Below are 21,033 nucleotides of genomic sequence, written 5' to 3' on the forward strand. Positions count from 1 at the left end.
CAGAATCGCATGTTTTGCCATATTACACAGCAGTAAGATGGCTAAGTTGTGAGAAAGTTCTTAGCACAGTATTTGAATTCGGGAAGGAAATAGGCAACTTCCTGGAAATTAAAGGCAAGCCACAGCTGTTCCTTTCCGATGAAGATTGGGCTTTTAGCCCTTTGGTTGGCATTGGCCTTTTCTGCAGACATAACTAGTCATTTAAATTTTCTGGACGTAAAACTACAAAGAGAGAAAAATTTACTTTTCGATCTATACACTCACCTCAAGGCCTTAAGATCTAAACTTGTCTGGTTTTTGGAACAAGCACAGGCCAACAACATGGCACAATTTCAACAGTACAAGGTTTTCATGGCTGAAGCAACAGCTGAGTTCCCACATAATTTACATATGAGATCATCAAAGACCTCCACTTGCAGTTCCAGGAGCGGTTTTCTAACTTTGATTCAAAGGCAGAAGAAGTGAGACTTTCAAAACCCATTTGAAGCAGATGTAGTCTGTTGCCCAGATGAACTGCAGCTGGAGGTCATTGTTGCAAGCAAATGACCTTCTAAGGGACAAGTTCAAAGAGGGAGTGGTGGGCTTTTACCAGTTTTTGACCAAGTAAGACTTTCCTAATGTCAAATCTTTTGGTATCTTTCAATCTTTAGAATAACATACTTGTGTGAACAAACATTCTTTTCAAGAATGAAATATGTGAAGTACAATTTGAGAGCAAACTTGTCTGATGATAACCTCAGGTCACTGTTGATGTTAGGGACATCCAATCTAAAGACAGAAATATCTGCCATTTTGGCATCCAACATTCAATTTCACCATTCCCACTAATGTGTGGGAATGGTGAAATTGTATCCTGGATGCCAAAATAGCAGACATTTCTGCCTTTAGATTGGATGTCCCTAACATCAACAGTGACCTGAGGTTATCATCAGTATTAAAATTATTAGGTATGATTAAATTTATTTTGTGGAAAATTACCAATTTTTAATAAATCAAGATATTCCATCATATCACGCCTGAAATGTCTCTTTTCATGGTTTAGTAATTTGGGGGATTGGCAGGATTGAAAATGTCAGATGCCAGCTAATTCTAAGGGTCATAATTCAACCTTGCTCTCTTCTCATCAACCAAGAGCTCTTCAACAATCTCAACAACTTCATCACTTCAGCAGATAAAGGTTCCACAGTTGTAGTATCTAGCAACCACTGATTACATCAATGAGGCCTACAGACAGCTGAACGGCAACTCATCATACGCAGCCACCCCAACTGACCCAAACCCTATCTTTCAAAAAGATAAAACCATTCTTATAAAAATATGTCCCTATTAAGGCCAATCTGATGAAGACTTCTCCAGTCTCTCCCCTTCTAATCCCAGTACCCCTCAGTTCTGCATCCTCCCCAAAATTCAAAAACCTAGAATTCCCGGCTGACCGATTGTTTCCTATTTGATATTTTAGTATCCTGCAAGCCACCAATAGGGTGTGTGGGAGGGGGGAATACACCAGACTAATTTTGATCCGAATATGACCCAATTGAGGTCAGAGACTGTTATTCTGATCCGTTATGGTTTGTAGTAAAAATGGCATCTTAAATCTATCTGTTCAATAAGTCATCTCTCTAATTTTATTGACATGAACTCTCCTACCATAGTAGGATAGGGATAATAATACATATTGAACAACACTGCTAAAGAGACATAATTCCAATTTATGCAAGAGATTCATTCTGTAATTTCACCTTTGCTCCGTGACTCCCAGCCTTGCTCCTCTAATATTTTGGATACACTGCTAAGGTTATCATAGCAACGTTTTACAAGTCTAGTTCCTCTACGTGGTATACGATCCCAATTCGGCAATCAATCCAAATCATTACGAATCCCATATACTTGCAGCATATTCTGTAAGAGGCCTAACCAGCAAAACATAACTTTTATGTGAAAAATTATCCAGATGATGCCATAGTACTGTAATTATATAATAGGTTCTGAAGCTTACACATATAGAAATGTGGAATCCCTTTGGAACTTCATTTCTATATCTTGGAAATTTAGAGAACTATTTTAATGGATACTTACAGTTCAGATTTAAAAGAATTTTGTGATGATGGCCACAGAGCTGCCCAAAACTATTATTCATTTATTTCCATCCTTGTCCATTGCATGTGAAGGTTGTTAATGAATTATGATGGATAGCTGATAGATCTTACAAATGTAGGTACATCATATTCTAATGAGTCTCTGTATTAAAATAGTGTGTTTGTCTGGTGTAAAATATGGAGTCATGAAAATAGCCTAGTTAGAGGCAAAATAAAGACTGCCATCAAAATGATGGAGTTTGACTGCATTGTACGAGATTATAATTTTTATAAAATTATTTTCATTTTTCAATCAGAATATAATAACTTTTCAAGTTCTTGTTATTTATGACACTGCTATATCCTTTCCTCCATCCTTTTATTAAAAGAGCATTTTAAAGTGATTTTCATTAATATTTAAAGAAAAATTTCAATGGGACGTTAGTGTATGTCCTGGGGCATAATTACTAATGATGGCAGCCATTGTTATTTTCTTAAGGATGCTATTATGGCATTGAATATGTGAAGCAACATCAGTTTTCCATGAAAGCCACCGATAATATTTTTGGCTGCTATCTGAATGTCAGGTTGCCAAGGCTGTGACATATGTAATCACATCGTTGAAACAGAATCAATTAAAGCATTGCCCTGTTAAACCCTTAAAAGTGACATGAGAAATTAGGAAGTTGATGCAGCTGATTTTGACGCACTTGCTATAGGATGTTAAACAATGAGTTTTGATAATAAAAAAAGCCTCCTGTATCAATCAAACCATTTCAATTTGAGTGACAATTTTATCCAATGTTCTTGAGTTTCCTATGAACTTCGCACAGTATAACTATATACCTATGTAAGCAATTGGAGGCATATCTTAGGCTTCACTGATCTGCAACTTTTAAATCATAATGATCCAAGTCTATAAAGATATTCTATAGCACTTTATAATCTGCAATATTATCACTGCATTAGATTATTATTTGATGAATAGAAGGATATTAGTTATCAATATTTGAAAGAATATAAGTCTGCAACTTAATCATTAATATTTTTTTGAGGAATGGCTTTTGAATTTCATTATTGCTCGGCATATTTAACAAAAGAGCATTTTGCACTTCAAAATCAACTTTTTCTCAAATTAAAATTTATGGCTGAAGATAACTACTGGTGAAGTGTCAAACACAAATCCATGATGGTAAACCAGGCATCCGTTTTTTAAAATGCAATGAAAATGACTAATCTCTATGTTTGCCTTAAGCTGCTTTTACTTTTTGATGCACTCCTGCATTAAATCTAATTTCTTTAATGCCTTAAGGTCCGGTTACGGTGTGAATGGTGTTGATAGAAGCATTTCCCATAGAACCATCCATTTCCATCAGAACTTAAGATAATAGAACCACAAACTTTGTTTCATTAATTCATTTAAGCCTGTCTTATCTATCACAAGCTATCCATGATATAAATGTGCTTATCATAAAATACGAGGTGAATTGAAGGTATAATACTTAAAAAAGTGAACTCATTAATTTTGAAAAAGAGCTCTACAGTTATTCAGTGAACAAATAATCTGTATTTGCAGAAATCGCATTGCCTACTTTTATGCAATAGCTACTGAGTCAATTCACAAAGCCGATGCCATAATGGCACCCCTAAGCAAATATCGATGGGTGCCAACGTTAGGGAATAACCTCCCTATCTCAACTAATTTTATGTAAATGAGATATTTCCAATCTTGTTTGCTTCAATTGCAACTTTTGCTGGAATATTGGTGTCTAAATGGGATAGACGGGTTAAATATCATTATACCTTTAATACCAGGCAACCAGACCATTATTAGTACAACATATTTTGTTTACATGAGAGTCGCGATAGTCCAGGGCGTAGGGCGTTGGACTGCTGACCGGAGGGTCCCGGGTTCGATTCTGGGGCAATTCCTTGGGCACCTGCAGCTCCACCCAAGCTATGTGATTTTTCGGGTACCAGTTCTTCCTGGGAAACCATAACGGGCACAGGGAAAGGAACTGGCCCCCCTACCCTGATGTGTGAATTTCACACGCCGTCGGGCTTAGTACTGGGTGAACTCTACCATCACCTACCAAACCGACCTTCGGGTTGATTACTCTGTTTATTGTTTTTTTTTATATTTTTAAATGTTTATTAAATCCTTAATATTTCATCTTTACAAAATACCTGAAAATCACACATCCATTTCCCTTTTAACATAATTAATACATGGATACAAAAGATAGTTAAACAATATTTCTCCACAACAATATTCATCGTCATCTTTTAATAGGTTAAAATAATATAAAAACTGTCGCTTTAAAATTATCAATCAATGGTTTGATGAAATCGCATTTCAAACTTAGCGGGAACAAAAATTATATGAACGTCGTTATCCATTTTTAGACAAGTGCGCATCGTGGGCGAAGTCGATTGATCGAGAGCCAAATTTCAATTGTGGTTCTTGTATTTTCGGTTAATTGCTGTTAATTGTGATACCCTTACAAATCGTGAATAAAAATGTCTGAATACGAGAGAGGAAAAGACAAGCGAAGAAGAAAACCTTTTCCATATTTTAAGGTATTTCTTACTCAATTCATGGCCCATTCCTTTGTACTGAAATCTTAAAAATGCTTATTTATGCTTTTTTACTGTGTTAACATATTTAGGATAAAGATGATCACGGACCAGGAACATCCTTTCGAATGCCAATCATATTGACTAAATCTGACCGAGAAAGAGATTGGGATGGCTATAGAGACAGGGATGCTAAGAGTCCTGCGAAACCAATAACCGTGGAAAAACCACCCCAGCCTACGATCATATTAAGAAATAGAGAATGCGATAACAGAGCATTGTCACCCAACCAGCGGCATACTGCGCTCAGGTTATTATTTCGTTTGTTGACATCCTAAATTTAACGGGAGAATAATGTTGTCGAAGCAATGGTCTAGAATGTTGGAAAACTTATTCTTATAATCTTTTATGTTGCAGAAAGGATAGCGATACACCCCAGCCTATTTATCAGTTGGCTTCAAAATCCTCCAATGCTGAAAGTGAGTTCTGAAACGCGAAAATAAACGTATTGGATTAAATGCTTTTGGCTAACATGCTAGTAATGTCATGTTCCTCTTTTTTCTAGATATAAATCCTTTGGCACCGCCTCCAGAAATGACCTCTTGCGTTAAGCTAATTGATGAATCTTTCCAATTCTGTACACCAGAAGCCCTAATCGGTAGTAGCTCCACGGTTACTCTGAGCGAATTTCTGTTAGATCACCAGACAGACTTCCTTGTTGTTGGAGTTATCGGACTTCAAGGTGTTGGAAAGTCTACTATTCTGTCATATTTGGCAGGAAACAGTCCGGATCAGCCAAACAAGTATGTTAATGAAAATGGATAGACTTAAATTGTGGGTATGTTTTGCATGATCACTCTGTGCTAATCTTGGAATCAGCCATTGTTGTTTTTACCCAACATTTACAAGGTTATTGGAAGCTTGTACTTTTTTGCTTTGAAGAAAAAATATTTAAATATCAGCAGCGGAAAAGATTAACCTTGAAAATTAAGACAAGAACATTATATGAAACATTATATGTTATATTAGGAAACATTCAGAAGTGTAATTTCGAGTGTTGTCATATATTGTCATCTTTCCGTCCTCTTTTTCATGTATACTAACACTCTCCCCTCTCTTCCTCCACTGTACCTAGCACTGCCTCATTTGCATTTCTTTCTGTTCACTTCACCTTCCTCATAATTATCCACACCAACATTTCGAAAGCCTCCAATCTACGCCTATCATTCTGCTATAATGACTGCATTTCCACGCCATACAAAACTATCCTCTGTTTCAAAGTTTTAATGAGTTTTTTTAACATTCTTGTTCAACATCCCTGTAATCAATTCTCTTCTCCTTGTGAAAGCCTCTTTGCTTAATGCAATTCTTCCATGTCTTCCTTTCTGAGTGATTCTCCGAATTTTTCATATTTTCTCCCAAACTTAACCATGCCCAACACCATGTATCTCTTTCTCCCTCATCTTCTCTTCCCTTTTATCATTCACACCAATAGTCTTCTACAATCGCCCATTCCTCGAAGAACCTAAACTAATTCATCTTTCTTTCCTTGATTATCTTTGCCAATGCTCCCCCTTCTCCAGTTCTTTATAGTGCCTCCTCATTCATTACTATGCACAAGATGATTTGTTTTGATCTCTTTCAGTCTGTGAGAATGATATGAAATGCAGAAATGAGTGCGGTATGATGAAAATTTACTTCAAATTAAAACTGCTTGAGCTTGCACATGCATTGAATTTTTTATATGTTGACTTATTAAAAAAATATTGACAAATGTTTGCATTGCATTATGCACAAATTCATAGTACATTACACATAAACATTCATAGGTAAATGCAGGTGGCATTGGAACTGTAGTATACCACAATGTAATGGCTGTGGGTGATAATTGAATTCAACTAATTGACTTTTTGAACTTTGAATTGAATCATGCAAACAATTTGCAAGTTGAATAAAATCTAGAACATTGCAATTCCCTATTTGGTTGGTACATCTGTGAGAATCATCCTAATTCCCTCAATTGTGGTCTGTGAAGGTGCCTGTATTTCAAGACGCAGACGTTGGAGCAAGAGGAGAGTAGTTGGCACTGCACAGGGGGAGTGGACGCTTGGGTCAGTGGTGGAGGATCGTGTGGCGGTGCCCGCATCATATTCCTTGATTGCCAGCCTGCCCTCTCTGCTTCCTTAATGGATCGCATGGCCCTGCAGGAGAAGAAGCTTGCAGCTGCTGATTTTTCATCTGCAGAGAATGCAATGGAGGCTCAGTCATTGCAGTTGGCATCGTTTTTCCTCTCTGTCTGTCACTTGGTCATCATGGTGCAGGACTGGGCTTTTGACCCTAATATCCTTAGGTGAGGGAGTTAGGAATCAAAAAATACTCCTTTAAGCATGTATTTTGTCAAAGAGTAGTGAACACTAGTTAGCTCATTCTGTGTTGACTGAGATGAATACTTGTAAGAAGTTTGAGTCCATTGATTGAGGGCATGTCAGAATCATTGATCCAGTTACTCCACTATTTTCATCCCGAAAGGAAAACATCGATGTCCTAGTACTTCTCTTGTATGTGTGGAACTCATATGGACTTTCTGTACTTACGGAAGTTTTTACGTACTATTGAACAAAGTGATTGATAGGCTAATTTTATGGAGGTTTCTGGGGTTAGACCTAAATTTATGGTTACATGTGTAAATATTAGTAAAATATAGGTACATATAAATTTTGAAATCATTTTATTGTTAGTGACATAAATATGTACTTCTTGTGGTAAAGGGTGAGTTTTTAATGCCTTCTTCAGATTTGGGTAGTTACTGTATAAAAAAAGTTGTGGATCTGACCCTTATGGTTAGAAAGAAATCACTTTAAATCTTTCTTATCTTGTATCTTCTTTGTGGCATTTTTAGAGACATCACCAGAGAGACATTTGCATGGTTATCATGGGCCAATAAGGAACCTGTATGAGTTCTCTCTGGTAAGATTGGCCTCATAGTCTGGAAAATCAGGAAAAAGTCAGGAAATTGTGAACAATAACTTTTTTAGAAATCCAGAAAAAGGCCAAAATTTTATATTAGCCAAGAAATATGAGGTACTATTTGAGAATTAAAATTAACAAAGTGTTGCATTTAGCTATGAGGCCATATTTTGTGTGGCTTAGGCCATTGGCATGCACAGGCTCTGTAAAATACCAAAAGTAAAGCAGAACCAACTGTGGTGACACCAGTTTGGCGCTCAGTGATTATGGGCCAGTTACAAAGATCCTATCCAGTCTAATACTCCAGAGAAAAATTAGGGAAAACTGGTGGTATTTTTGTTGAGAAAATGGGGGAGGAGTGAAGAATATTAATGTAAAAAGTTGGCAGCTGCCTGCCCAACTTTTTTCCTCAACAGATCCTTTGTTTCGTGGTTACTCCTAAAACTGTTTTGATCCTATTCTAGGTTTTTATTATCTGCTGAAATGCTGAAACCATCCACTCCAACTACTACCCCTGATGATGAAATAGTGGAATACTTTCCTCATGTACTTTTTCTTCAAAATCGGTGTCAAACTTCTGACTTCACTCCAAGCCGACTCAAAATGATGCAGGTAATAACTAAAAATATTCAATCTATTTGTGTAGTTTGTTTGGATTTATCATTTTTGGTATGTCAATTTGATATGCTAATATTTTTAAGGTACAGGATTTAGGATGTGATTTTGTGAATACAATGGAAGTGTGTCTTCATATCTTGCATTGGGGTCATTTCATGGATTCAGTAAAAATTCTTGTCTATGACATTCTGTCAGAATTTTCAAACACTAGTAAGCTCTCAATTATCTGTGCTAATGAATGCAGAATGAAATAGAGATCATTGAAATAAGTGGAAAATATGGTTGTGACATTTCAGTGGAGATGGAGAACCTATCCCAAGCCTGAGAAGCATTAACTTTTGATTTAAAGTTCTCTCAACAATTTTTCACAGAAAAATACTGATATTAGAATAGCCATTCTGAATATTTTCACTGGCTCATAAATGCTTCCTGGACTACACTGATTCTAACTTAAAACAATTTGCAAAATATCTTCTTTTCAAGTTATTGTGTAGATTGGTGGTACTTATTTTCTTGAATTCTGGTGAGGGCTGGTGGACAAGTGATTTCATACAACTTTGAAGGTCTCTCATTTTGTTATTTTATCAAAAAGGTTATAGTACCCCTTCTCCTCAGATTAGACATTGTTACATAAGGATTTTTGCTTGGATTGATGAAAGTCTCAGATAGTGTGATCAGAATGCTGTTGATGTTAAATATTTTTAAATGCCCTGGCTCTCTCTTCCGAGAATATTAATAGGTGATTATTATCTTTAAATATAATTTATTATTTTGTAATTTCCAGGATGTTTTGAGCTCAACATTTCTGCAGTCTCATCTGCAGATACACAGTGGATTAGGAATAGGCACTGGTAGCATTCTGTCCTACCTGTCTCCGTCTAACTGCGGTGAACCTATCAATCTTTACTTGATGCCAGATAAAGCAGAAGGAGGTATGTTTCATTCCTTGAGTAAATGCCAACATGGATCACATTTGGTCATGTGTGGTAAAAATTGCCACATTTTATGAGAGGTTCCAAGTGTTTACTTGGAACCTCCCACACCAAGTGATACTTTATATACAAACCTTGTATAGCCTTTTCCCCTTCTCTTTTCACTGACTCATATCCCATTTCATCTTCATTCCATTTCACTATTTTTTCGGTTGATCCATCTTCGCTTGTTTTTATATTTCATAATCCATACCAGCTGAGGCTGACTTCTCAGTAGAAACCTTAAACCATATTTCACTGAAAGAATAGCTTATGTAGTTAGAGGACTGTTTGATTAGTGGGGCAGTGGTCGCAGCATCCCAAGGTTTTGCTGGGAATTTCAAATCATTTTATATTTATTATTCTTTCTTTTTGATGCTGTGACAAGAGCATCAAACATAGAAAATTCTTAGCTACATCTGAAAATTTACCCACCCTCATGGTGCTGCATTACAAATGTGGGAAATAAAGTCAAGGGTGCATTTTGAGCTTAAAATGGGTATTTTCTATGAAAATATTGATGCATCACAATTTGTTTTAAAACAATAATTAGTGTTTGGTGTATACATGTAATGTTTTTGATGAGAAAAATGTATTGGTACACAATGGGATTGTTTTTGGCATATTTATTTATTGAGAACCATGAAAACAGGCTAATACAATTGGTAATAGTATTAGCAAAAGCACTTCAGGTTTTTCAATATTAATTTAATGGTATTTAACATTTGTTGTTCAGTGGAAGAAGAATATCCAGCCTTCGTAGATCTCCTGCAGCATTTGCGAAACCAGATATATTCCTTGCCTCGAAGTCCCCTCACCACTACACCTCTTTCAGAAAAAAACTGGTGAGTAAAATATAATTAAAAATACGGCTAAAATATGGGTCACATCTTGTACACCAGTAATCAAAATAATGAGTTGAAACTTTTGTTTGCAACTTATGGTGCTTATTAATTACACAGTTACATTATATTATTACATTTTAAAGTATTTATTTGAATTTTTCTTTTTGTGAAAGATTGATTTCAAATAAATCTCTCCATAATTTTTTCTGTTCTGTAAAAATATTAAGTAGCATGGTGTATATTTTGCTTTGCTCTGAAAGTGCGAGCATTAAAGTGAAATGAGTTCAGATCCACAGACATGTAAAGTTATGATTTCTCCAAAGTTCACATGTATATGTTATTCGATTGGGCAAAAGCTGATAAAGTTGTATATTCAACTCAGTTGTGACTGGTGCAAATCCCAACTTTAAGCTAAGCTTCCTTTGGGTGTATCCTGGCAGCATGCTTTGTTACTGTATGAGTTTTAGTGAAGCACTATTGGCCATGTCTGGCTTAAATGGATGAGTTTAACATTCAAAATATGAGTAGGGGGGGGGGAGAGGTGAGGAAGTAGCCAGAAAGGGCATTGCCAGATGGCCATGAACAAATCACACATGCTCGACCGTTAATTATCGCAATAATCACGTTCATGCATCAATGAAAATGTAGATGCAGTAGAGTGTACTTCTTTTCCAAACATAGGGATGCATTTTAAAACAAAACCCTTTTTTACATTATCCAAGTTATTAGAGAACAGAAGCTATGAAAAATAAAATCAACCTACTAAAAATTCAAATAGCTTTAAATCAAGGTGGCCTAGAAAGCCAGCTTCAACCCCCTAGATGTTTGCATTAGCAAACCATTTAACAGATTAATGAAGGAGAAATGGAACAGTTGGTTGCAGTCTACAGATATTGAAGTGACACCTTCAGGAAGGAGGAAGAGTCCTAGCATATCACATATTTGGGAATGACTCAAAACTTCATGGAATGCTGTGAGACAGCTCTAAAATCAGATAAGAAATGTGGAAATATTAATGTGCGTGATGGCACAGAGGACGATTTGTTATTCAAAGACTACTAGTGACTTTTGAATTAGCTCCGGATATGAATTTATGGGGTTTGAGATTGGTGATGACAAGACGCCTAGTCACATTGTTCCCTAGTTACATTTCTGTAGGCATTAATAATTATAAAAGCACTATAAATAATTATGGAAATTCATGAAAATTGTGGAAATTTGTTCTCTTAAAAATGCATTTGAAAAAGTTTCCTATATGCTGGTTCATTCATAACACCAGCTAATATGGTAATGAGCTGAATTATTTAGAAACATTACCATGGGTAATGAGGAAGCATTTGTATGAATTGCATTTTACAGCAAGTAAAGTGTAACTGCTAATGAGTCCCACTTAATGGGCACATTATTTTAGGCAATGAGTATTGGAGGTAAATAAAAATGTTTGGTGTATGGCATGTTTACAATGAGTTCTTCATGATGTTGATGTATTTTCATTTTGAAGAAGTTTTCTGAGGCCCTACCCTGGCCCTTGTTTTCCACTTTGATTCCTGAAAATGATGGTCGAGTTGGCTTCTAAAATGTTGAGAGTTGTGATTCATAGGGTGACTCCAGAGTTCATCTTCCCATTGATTCCCTGTGAAAACATTTAATTTTTGTGGTTGAAGTATCTGCAGAACTTCCAGTGGCTTGGGTAATATGTTGCCAACATTTTGATGGTTGTCTGGCTATGGCACCATCCTGAGGGCATTAGCGTAGCACTCAGGGAGTCAGCTATCAAAATATTAGCAGTTTGTCATCAATGGAAGACTGTTGCTGACTTTACTCAGCATTTGAGGCATATTCAAGGAAAGACAACTTTTGAAAGATAGAACCTACCAATGCAAATAGGGTGCCTGAAAAGCTGGCGCTAGCTAATGGCTAATTTCATTAATGCTAAACCATTTGAAATGCCATATATTGTTCTTGCACTACAGCAATTAGAGTAAGCACATGTGTTGACTTGTTGAATTTTTATAAATTAGAAAATGGAAGGTTTTTCTGAATATTTTCTGATGCCTGAATTCGGGCTTAGTATTGGGTGAACTCCACCATCACCTTTGGGGTAATTGGTGTGTTTATGGTTGTTCATATTCCTCTATGACATAACAATATGATAAGATGAGGACTAATTGCCACTCTTTCATTATGAGAAAACCAAATTTGCACTTTTCCACAGATTTTAAAGTAGAGTGCCAATTTGGTTTTCTCATAATGATGAACTTCCTCTACATCTTGCCTGAATCTGTTGAATATACTCTTTCATTAGTTAATACCCTTATGCATAAGCCCTATCAACAGAATGTAATGCCATTTTTTTACATAAAAAACTGCAATTCTCTAATTCAGTCGTTAAATTTACATATCAAAATATTAGCAGTTTGTCATCAATGGAAGACTGTTGCTGACTTTACTCAGCATCAATATTTACAAAATTACATATTTACAGGCCTTCTCTTGCCATATTGCTTGGCTTAAATCCTGCAAGTGTATGCATATTCAAAATATAATTATGGGCATTCATCAAATGACGATTTAATGAAGGCCTTATATTTTTATTCCTATGCTAGATAGGATTCGAGCAACCTTCCAGTTCTTCATTATATACTCCACGATGGTTTTCATTCCTGAAATTTGTTTCAGTGTTTATTGGTTAAAAATATTTTTGTTTCATTTAAGTGCTACCATTCAATATTTCAAAATACTGCCTATTTTTCTGTAGAGAAAATATCAGGCAGAGGAAAAGAAATGGAGAAGAACAAAATATTCATAATACAGACCAGGAGAGAAAGAAAAATATTGCAGGAGGAAGAATTGGTGGTTGAGCCACTAGATACACCATTACACCTCTACATGCAATGTCTCCCAAAATCTTGTAGTGTAAGAGGATGCCTGGACAGCATAACTGGCTAAAGTACTTGGCCGGACATCGAGGGATCCGGGTTTGAATCCTGGGCAAGGCAAATGATTTTCACCCTGTAAAATTGTTGTATAGATACAGAGAGCAAAATTACTGCTCATTGAGAATAATATCTCTTTGCTCAATAATTACTGCTGAGGACAGCTTTCCAGCATCAGAATGAAAAACATTTTATTTCATTCAAGCACTACCTCTTGTTAATCAGATCTTCTCTATGCCACAAAGTTTAATTTAATTGAAAGTATTAGAGGGGCATTTTCATCTCCTTTCATGTCTCCTTTTATTGTTATTGCCTTTTCAAAATATCATTCATCCCACAGCTAAAGTCTGAATTCACTCATGTTTATTAAATAAAACCTATAGGCTATTTAGGTTATCTCACTGTGAGATGTGGTGTTTAAACTGAAATTTTAAAGTTAACAGTTTCAGGCTTAACTTTGTGGAATTCCTTCATGATGAGGGTAAAAAATAAGAGAAACTTAACACTTCCACGCACTTTTGTTTGTGGAAGTGAAATTTTAAAAGTACATAATACTACTATGTCCAATTAGTACGCAAACTGAGGCCTTAAAAACTTTATTTTGCAAAATTTAGTCAACATTGATTTTGTCCCCTCTTTCAAAGTAATCTCCATTCATTACTGTGCACTTATTCCATCTTCTTTTCCACTGTTAAAAGCACCCTTGGAAGTCCTCGGAAATTAGGCTTTTTAGTTGTATCATCGTTTCTTGCTTTATTGTGTCCATATCTTCCCAGTGATATCCCCTCATCACATTTTTGCATTTTGGAAATAGGAAAAAGCTGCCGGAGGCAAGATCTGGCAAATAAGGAGGATGATCAAGGATGGTGATTTTTGCCAAAAACTGGTGAACAATCAATGCTGAATGTGCAGGTGCATTGTCATGGTGAAGGATCCATCCGTCATGTTTGGTTAAAATAGTGTGCACTGTTGATTTTCCTAAATTCAGTTCATCAGCTATCATTCGGACAGTTTTTCGACAATCGGTAAGGACAAGGGACCGCGCACCATGAATGTTGTTGTCAACACAGGTGATTGAAAGTCGTTCCGGCCTTGCATCATCCGTGGCATCTTGTCGGTCCTCTTTAAAACACTTAATCCACTTGAAAACGGATGTTTTCTTCAGAGCATTGTCACCTTAAACAGTTGCCAACATTTCAGTAACTTCTTGATAACATTTACCACACTTCACCAAAAACTTGATGTTGATTCCTTCCTCCGTGATATCGTCAATTTCCATTTTTGACAAACAGTAAAAACAAGGACAACAGAAAGTAACATAAATGGCACCATACACACAGCTCGATGATCCCCCAAGCACAGATGGCTCGTTGGGTCTCGGGCAACTAGCGCTGTTAGTGGGTGGGGCTATAGTCCGCGTCATGGCTGCCAGATTGCACCAGTTCGTGCATTTTTTGCACAGACCACATACGTCTCAAGTGTCTTAAATATAGGTGGACAAATAACAAATATCTCCAGTGTTCTGCTTTGCTTCAACAATGACTTATTAGAACATATCATTGCCCTGGGTGGCTTAATTCATTACTTCAATACTTGAATAGGATTAAAATTGGGAAGGAGTGATTCCTTCATTCTAGACTCCCAACTGTTGATGGATAGAGCTTATTGGACTTTCAATGAAATAGTTTTTTATCCATAAGGTCGTTTTACTTCCCATTGCATCCCATAGCTGCCATTTTTAGGTTTAAACAGCACAGGTAATGCTCTTGTTGCATTCAATTGTTGTTTAGTACAATTAATTTGCCTTCATGAATTCTTGAAACAAAAAATACATCTTTTCTACTTGAAAACAAATATTTTAAATCTGACTTCCCAATGGCATTCAAAAAAATGTAGCTCCCTTTTAATGTAAAAGTCTTGGCAGATCATTGCGGTAGCATTAGAAATCAATTTATTTATCATGTTTAATGTAATATTAAATATGCATCAAAAACTCTTTTCATAATCTACAAAATCAACTGCATGGTATAAATTGGGTATTTAAAAATATATAATGAGATAGTAGCGAAGCCTGTCATAAGAATACTTCTTCAAAAACTTCTCATCTCTATTCTTCTTTGGTTCACACTTATCTCGCGTATGGAGAAGTTACAGACTCCTCTCTACGTGAAATGTTGGTGGTTTTGTTGTGACTGGAAAGGCCTAGTCTCTTTTTAATTTGTTCCATGTGGTGAGAGAGTAAATAAAGAGCTCTACTTGGAAGTTTCACATGATTTGAGTGTTGCCATATGCAGGAGAAGGCTTAAGTTGTGGGAAACCAAATAGTAGGAAGTTGCACCTGGACTTTGTGTCTGGTAACGAATCACTTGTTATCTGCCTGGCAAAACACAACAAGACAGCCATTGTGCCTCATTCACACCCCCTACTCTCCAGACTTGGTCAAGGCAGACTCAATCCTTTATTTTAAATTGAAGGTAATCGTGAAAGGATGTTGTTTTCACACCTTAAAGGGGATTGAGGAAACTACAAGAGCTGCACACCATTCCCATAATCATGTCACAGCATTCCTAAAATGGAATGAATATCAAGGGTGATGCATTGCCAATAGTGGGACTACTATAAAGGGGACAATCATAAATAAAGTTAAAATATACATTGATAAAATTTTTCTTACAAACATCTTTTTTTTGTACAAACCTGATATGCCAAGAAAGCCCCAAATCCTTCATCATTATAATGGTTCACTGTAACTCTTCACATCTTGCAGTTTATATTGATATTATGATAAGCAGTTATTAATAATTTTATGCAAGTTTATTAAGATTGTTGTGATGAAGTAATAGCTCATTTTTTTTTCAACAGTATTATGCCATGTAGTCTAAATGTGGACAAAATATACATCACATAATTACTGCCTTCTTTGTTTCAGGTTTCTTTATGCTTCAAAAACATGGGACACAGTGAAGAAGAGTACATTTTTCTTAGAATATAGCCGCCTCCTTCCTTGATACATACCTCCAAGAGAGTATGGGGACTACTATTAAGGCATTAAAGTTTGTCTTAATCCATTAAGATCAAAATCCATTCATTTGAATGTGTGACACTCTTAATGGTAACTGTGAGGCTAAGTATGTCATAAAATCACAAAGAAGTATTGTCATGTCATTATCTCAGAGTAAAAAATTGAAAAGTCTCTAACATCAATCTGATAGTTCTTAATTCCATAATTACATATAATGGATTCATTTGTGGAGACAGTTTTCACCCACAATTCAGTAGTGGACTTTTTACTGTTCTCCCATTCATTTGTCATGTTGTTTTTGAGCAAATATTTTGTTTAGTGTCCTCACACACACTTCATTGGTAAACTGTAGCCAGCAAGGGCCTAGTGCGGTTGTGGATGGGTTTGTAAGCATGCTGGTAGACGGAGGCCAGTCTCCAGTGATCAGGATATTCCCGACCACCTCTCTTGTGGTTCCCTGGCCACAGGGAGAATGGTGGTGCCAAGGTGCCGATTGAGTAGCTGCGCCTTGCATAAGGCGCCCTGGGTTTGGGCACTTTGACTTTAGGTGCTTCACCCTGAGTGATTGATGATGTGCTTCCACTGCCACCGGACGGGTGTGCCGTCATCGGCCTGTTGCTGCTTGGCTTCCCAGCTTTGAATGCCATTTTGTATCCACTGGACTCGGATGAGTTTTTTGGAGAGGTGTGGGGCTTGGTGTTATCATGGCAAGCAGTGCATGCTTTGTGGAAGGCTGCTCCGACATTCGATCCCAATTGTGGGTTCCTGGTGAGGTTGGGGGAGCTGTGCGAGCGCCTCTTTCTCGGGGGGTTCACTTTGTGCGGTTGATGTGGATTGTTTGACATGCAGTTTCTTATCTCATTGCCGAGAAATTGATTAGGGGATTGGGTCACTGGGTTTGGGCTGTCATTCTCTTCCCATGCCTTCCTCGGAGCTGGTCTCTGGTTCAAGTCCCATGAGCTGAGAGAGCCACGGTTCCTGCTTTGAGGATACCTGCTGTTTTGTGGGGTTGGAGGTTTCGAAGTGATTGGGGTTCGTGGGTTGAGGGGTGTGGATAGTTTGGAGCTCTGCTGGGGAGATGATTTGGAGTGTGGGAGTGAGGGTGATGCCTTGGGGAAGGGTGGCGACGATGGCTTGCTCTGGGAAAGGGAGGACTGCTTGGATGAGCACGGGGCATTCTCTATGCCACTTGCCCTCTGTGCGTGGTGTGAGTTTTGAGATGCAGTGATGGAAGGGGTCCCACATCCTCCTGGGAGCCCACAGTTGCCCTCGAGAGGGGAAGGGGGTGGAACGACTGTGAAAACAGATGGTGCGGTCCCCAGAGACTGGTGGTGCCCTTCACTTTTTATTGGTGCATAAATATCCCACCCAATGGCTAGGTCCATGTCTGTTATCTTTGGCTTGTATGCCTTGGTGGCCCTCTCCTCGTGTTTGCCTCCAAGGGGAGCGAAAGACGTCAATGCAGTCTCATCGGGTGGCTTGACTGTCCTAAAGATGCTGGACTTGGTGCAGTGAGTTGGACCGGGACGCTTTTGCCGTATGCTGACTGCAGTGGCTTGTGGTGCCACAGGCAAGGCTACCCCTGGGTGCTTGGCTCCCTGTGACTCCATCAATTGATAGTTTGGATCCTCAACCTGGAAATATTGTGATTAGAAGAAATTGAATGTTGTGATTGCATTTTTGTATATTTCATGAAAGCATAGAAGTTTTTTCTTTTGTGAAATAGTTTTGGGAAATACTTCAGTCTGTCATTGTGGCACTCTTCAGTCATTGTAAAAATTTTAAGTAGGCTGTTATAGAAATTCATACAAGTCATTTAATTTTTGATTATATTTTAGAATAAATTTAACGAAATACTTGGGGTGACTCAATCTTCTAAGTGCTTAGCTGTATCACTTGGAAGAACATATTTTTTTAGTGCAATTATTTTTTGTTATTATTATGTCTTTCAAATGTACTCAACCTAAATCTACAAAACAATGTTGGAAACATTATGGTGTTCTATTGAGTCATGGCGGAAGTCATACATCTAAGCTTATATTTGAAATAATTTAATTTGGTTTTTCATAGGTTCAGAAATCATGACAGATGAGGTTACTATCATACAGGCCATGTTGGGAATGTAGAATACAATTTTTATATTTCAAAGAAGAAACTTGGCATTTTATTAGAAAAGCGTAGCATACATCGGACTGTAAGATTAGACGTGTGACATAATTGCCCAATTGGCATTTCTTTTCTACTTAATGAATATTAAGACTCTTAAAGGTATTTTGCATGTATGTGTCTATGCGAATATCACTTCTGCAGAATTAATGCCCGGCAAATCATGACTTTTGAATCAAGTCAATAACTTTCATGAATTAAATTTTATTTCAAAAGATAATAATGCACATGTAGTAGTGACTCTTGGTACATACTTCCTTTGTTCTTTCTAACATTGGTTCATATGATTGTATTCTTTTGATCTAAGCATTTCATTATTTAATAATTATTTGTCAATAAAATAGGTAAATGGTGGTTGATGTAATTGTTGTTCTTATGTTCCTTTTACAGAATTTCATTTCTATGTGCTATGAGCTCCGGTTGGGAATGTTATAAGCTTAGAGTTTTTAATCTCAATTCCTTGGTTTAGTAAAACTAAATGACAGGTTGTAATAACAAATTGATGAATCTTTAACTAACAAGAGTAGAGTTTTACTATGATTCACTGTTCAGTGCACCACATTTGCATTATATTATTCATCCATAGAATGCATGGATGAGATAGTCATAAATGTACTCTTGGGATTTGAGATTGAAGTTGCATGTGAGACTCTGACAGTTAAGTTCGAACTATCCAGGAACAAATGATGGTGGAATAAATATGAGACCATGATTAGTTATACTTGCAAGTACACAATGATTGAATCCCTTGCATTAGAGGAGCAATGACAGTGGGTGATGGAACCAGAAGCCATCCATGTGAATGTGGTATGGAGTTCTATTGCCCTTGAAAATATGTACAGAACAAGTCTAGGAAATATCTTTCTCAAGGAAAGTTGGCGGAGTTCTCAGAAAGTTAGGGCTTTGGTGAGAGCCACTGTCAAATACATAGTTCTGATTACCTTTAAAAAAAATGAAAACTTAAAAAAAATTACATTTTAAATGGATGAAAGACTCCATTCTCGGGATATCACCACATAGGTTGTTTCTCTGACAACAGTTTTGCCTGTGTTTCAACGAGCGTCCTCAGGTCGAAGTGCCAGGACGTTGCTTTGGCCGCGTTTATATATGTTTTTCATCTCCCTCCCTGCTCTGTGATTGGTCGGGGGTTTCCCGCCAAATCCTTTTCCAGGCTCCTGATCGGCGGTAGCCATCTTCTCTGTTGAAGTTGTCTTTTTCTTGGAGAATATCGATTGATTCTCTTATTAGCCTGTGATAATATCTTCTCTCTTTGGATTTTGTCTTGGTCTCGTCAAATTTGATTTCATGGCCAAGCCCACGCCAAGCGTGTTCAGCAATGGCTGATGACAAATTCCAAAGAAACTGCGGGAGATGCCGCAACAGTAACTTTTAACGGAGTCATCCGCTAATGCGCATTACAATGCAACAATTTCAGAGTGTAAAAATCATTCGTCTTGACTGGGATTCGAACCCAGATCCCTCAATAGACGCCATAAGTGTTTAAAGTTGGCTTTAACCTCGTGGACTGTGGCGCCTCGCGCACGAATACGAATGCGTGACATTGTATGTACGGCATTTCGTCACAACATCTAGTTCCTTTAAAAGCCCCAAAATTTCAGAGTTTAATAAACGCCATAAGTGTTTAAAGTTGGCTTTAACCTCGTGGACTGTGGCGCCTCGCGCACGAATACGAATGTGTGACATTGTATGTACGGCATTTCGTCACAACATCTAGTTCCTTTAAAAGCCCCAAAATTTCAGAGTTTAAGAGGACGCCTCGGTAGCTTAATTGGCTAAAGCACTCGACCGGATATTGAGGGATCTGGGTTCGAATCCCAGTCAAGACGAATGATTTTTACACTCTGAAATTGTTGCATTGTAATGGCTGATGAACTGAACTGCTTGTTCCTAGTAGCCCTTTCATGCTCTTTTAGGCCTGTTTTCACTGCTCGGCATGTCTCACCTATGTATGAACTTCCGCATGAGCGCGGCACCTGATAGACTCCTTGGTGCAATTCCTTGGGAATTCTATCTCAAAAGATAGACCAATCACAGAGCAGGGAGGGAGATGTGAAACATATATAAACGCGGCCAAAGCAAAGTCCTGGCACTTCAACCTGAAGACGCTCGTTGAAACACGGGCAAAACTGTTGTCAGAAAAACAGCCTATGCAGTGACATCCCGAGAATGGAGAGCCTTTCATCTGAATGCTGTGAAAATCTTCGATCCCATATCGCATGCCTCTACAGGGAGGAAATGCACAAGAAAATCAGAAGATTTGAGAAGCTGTGGAAGAAGAAGGGAAGACTGCTGTCAACCTTAGCCTTCCTTCAACGCTGCTGGGATACGAACACGCTACCATCTTGTGTTGAGGTCAAACACCATGTCAAGACAGAAAAGGCCAAGAGAATTCTATGACACACCAGTGAGGCATTATTAAGGGAACGAGTGCACCATACGCGTTACTCTCTCTATGAATGCTCTGAAGAACTCTACCACTTACATCTTGAACTGAGCACCATGCTGAAAGCTTCCAACTGGGAAACAATAGAGAAAATAACGTTCGACTCGTCCCATAAGGTTCAATCATCAGTGCGGGAGATGCAGATCAAGAAATTTAATAAGCTTTCCAATTGACAACATCCTACAAACAATGAAGGCCACCAGAAGGACCAGTCCATCATCGACCTGACAGATGTCACCTTATCCCAAGCGGCTATCTTCATTTTATCGAAAGGATTGAACTTAGCCATCGCACCAGCGCTGGTGCCAAAGGAGAAAATTGTCACAGAAGTGGAGTCCACCATCTGCAAGCTTAAGAAAGAAGAGGCAGATGATGTCAGAGAAAATGTTGCA

The 21,033-nt window shown here is 37.6% G+C and overlaps 1 protein-coding gene across 1 annotated transcript; it reads left to right on the forward strand.

Annotated features, from left to right (window-relative positions):
• Positions 1-4,530: 4,530 nt before the first annotated feature.
• Positions 4,531-18,525, forward strand: LOC139688043 (nonsense-mediated mRNA decay factor SMG9). The gene is made up of 9 exons (XM_071585447.1): positions 4,531-4,655; positions 4,745-4,962; positions 5,070-5,131; positions 5,218-5,455; positions 6,688-7,002; positions 8,084-8,231; positions 9,022-9,169; positions 9,945-10,053; positions 15,919-18,525. Exons 1-9 carry the CDS (start codon positions 4,596-4,598, stop codon positions 15,995-15,997), a joined length of 1,377 nt encoding a protein of 458 aa, XP_071441548.1. The 5' UTR covers positions 4,531-4,595; the 3' UTR covers positions 15,998-18,525.
• The last annotated feature ends 2,508 nt before the right edge of the window (positions 18,526-21,033 follow it).

This window comes from Hetaerina americana, unplaced genomic scaffold, assembly GCF_022747635.1.
Source record: "Hetaerina americana unplaced genomic scaffold, ioHetAmer1.1.p SCAF_2, whole genome shotgun sequence".
Classification (NCBI taxonomy): domain Eukaryota; kingdom Metazoa; phylum Arthropoda; class Insecta; order Odonata; family Calopterygidae; genus Hetaerina; species Hetaerina americana.

Excerpts from the sequence above, each read along its gene's own strand:
- LOC139688043 (XM_071585447.1), top strand. The coding sequence starts at position 4,596 with ATGTCTGAATACGAGAGAGGAAAAGACAAGCGAAGAAGAAAACCTTTT. Across the intron at positions 5,132-5,217 it reads AAAATCCTCCAATGCTGAAA|ATATAAATCCTTTGGCACCG; the intron begins GTGAGTTCTGAA and ends TCTTTTTTCTAG. Across the intron at positions 9,170-9,944 it reads GCCAGATAAAGCAGAAGGAG|TGGAAGAAGAATATCCAGCC; the intron begins GTATGTTTCATT and ends TTTGTTGTTCAG.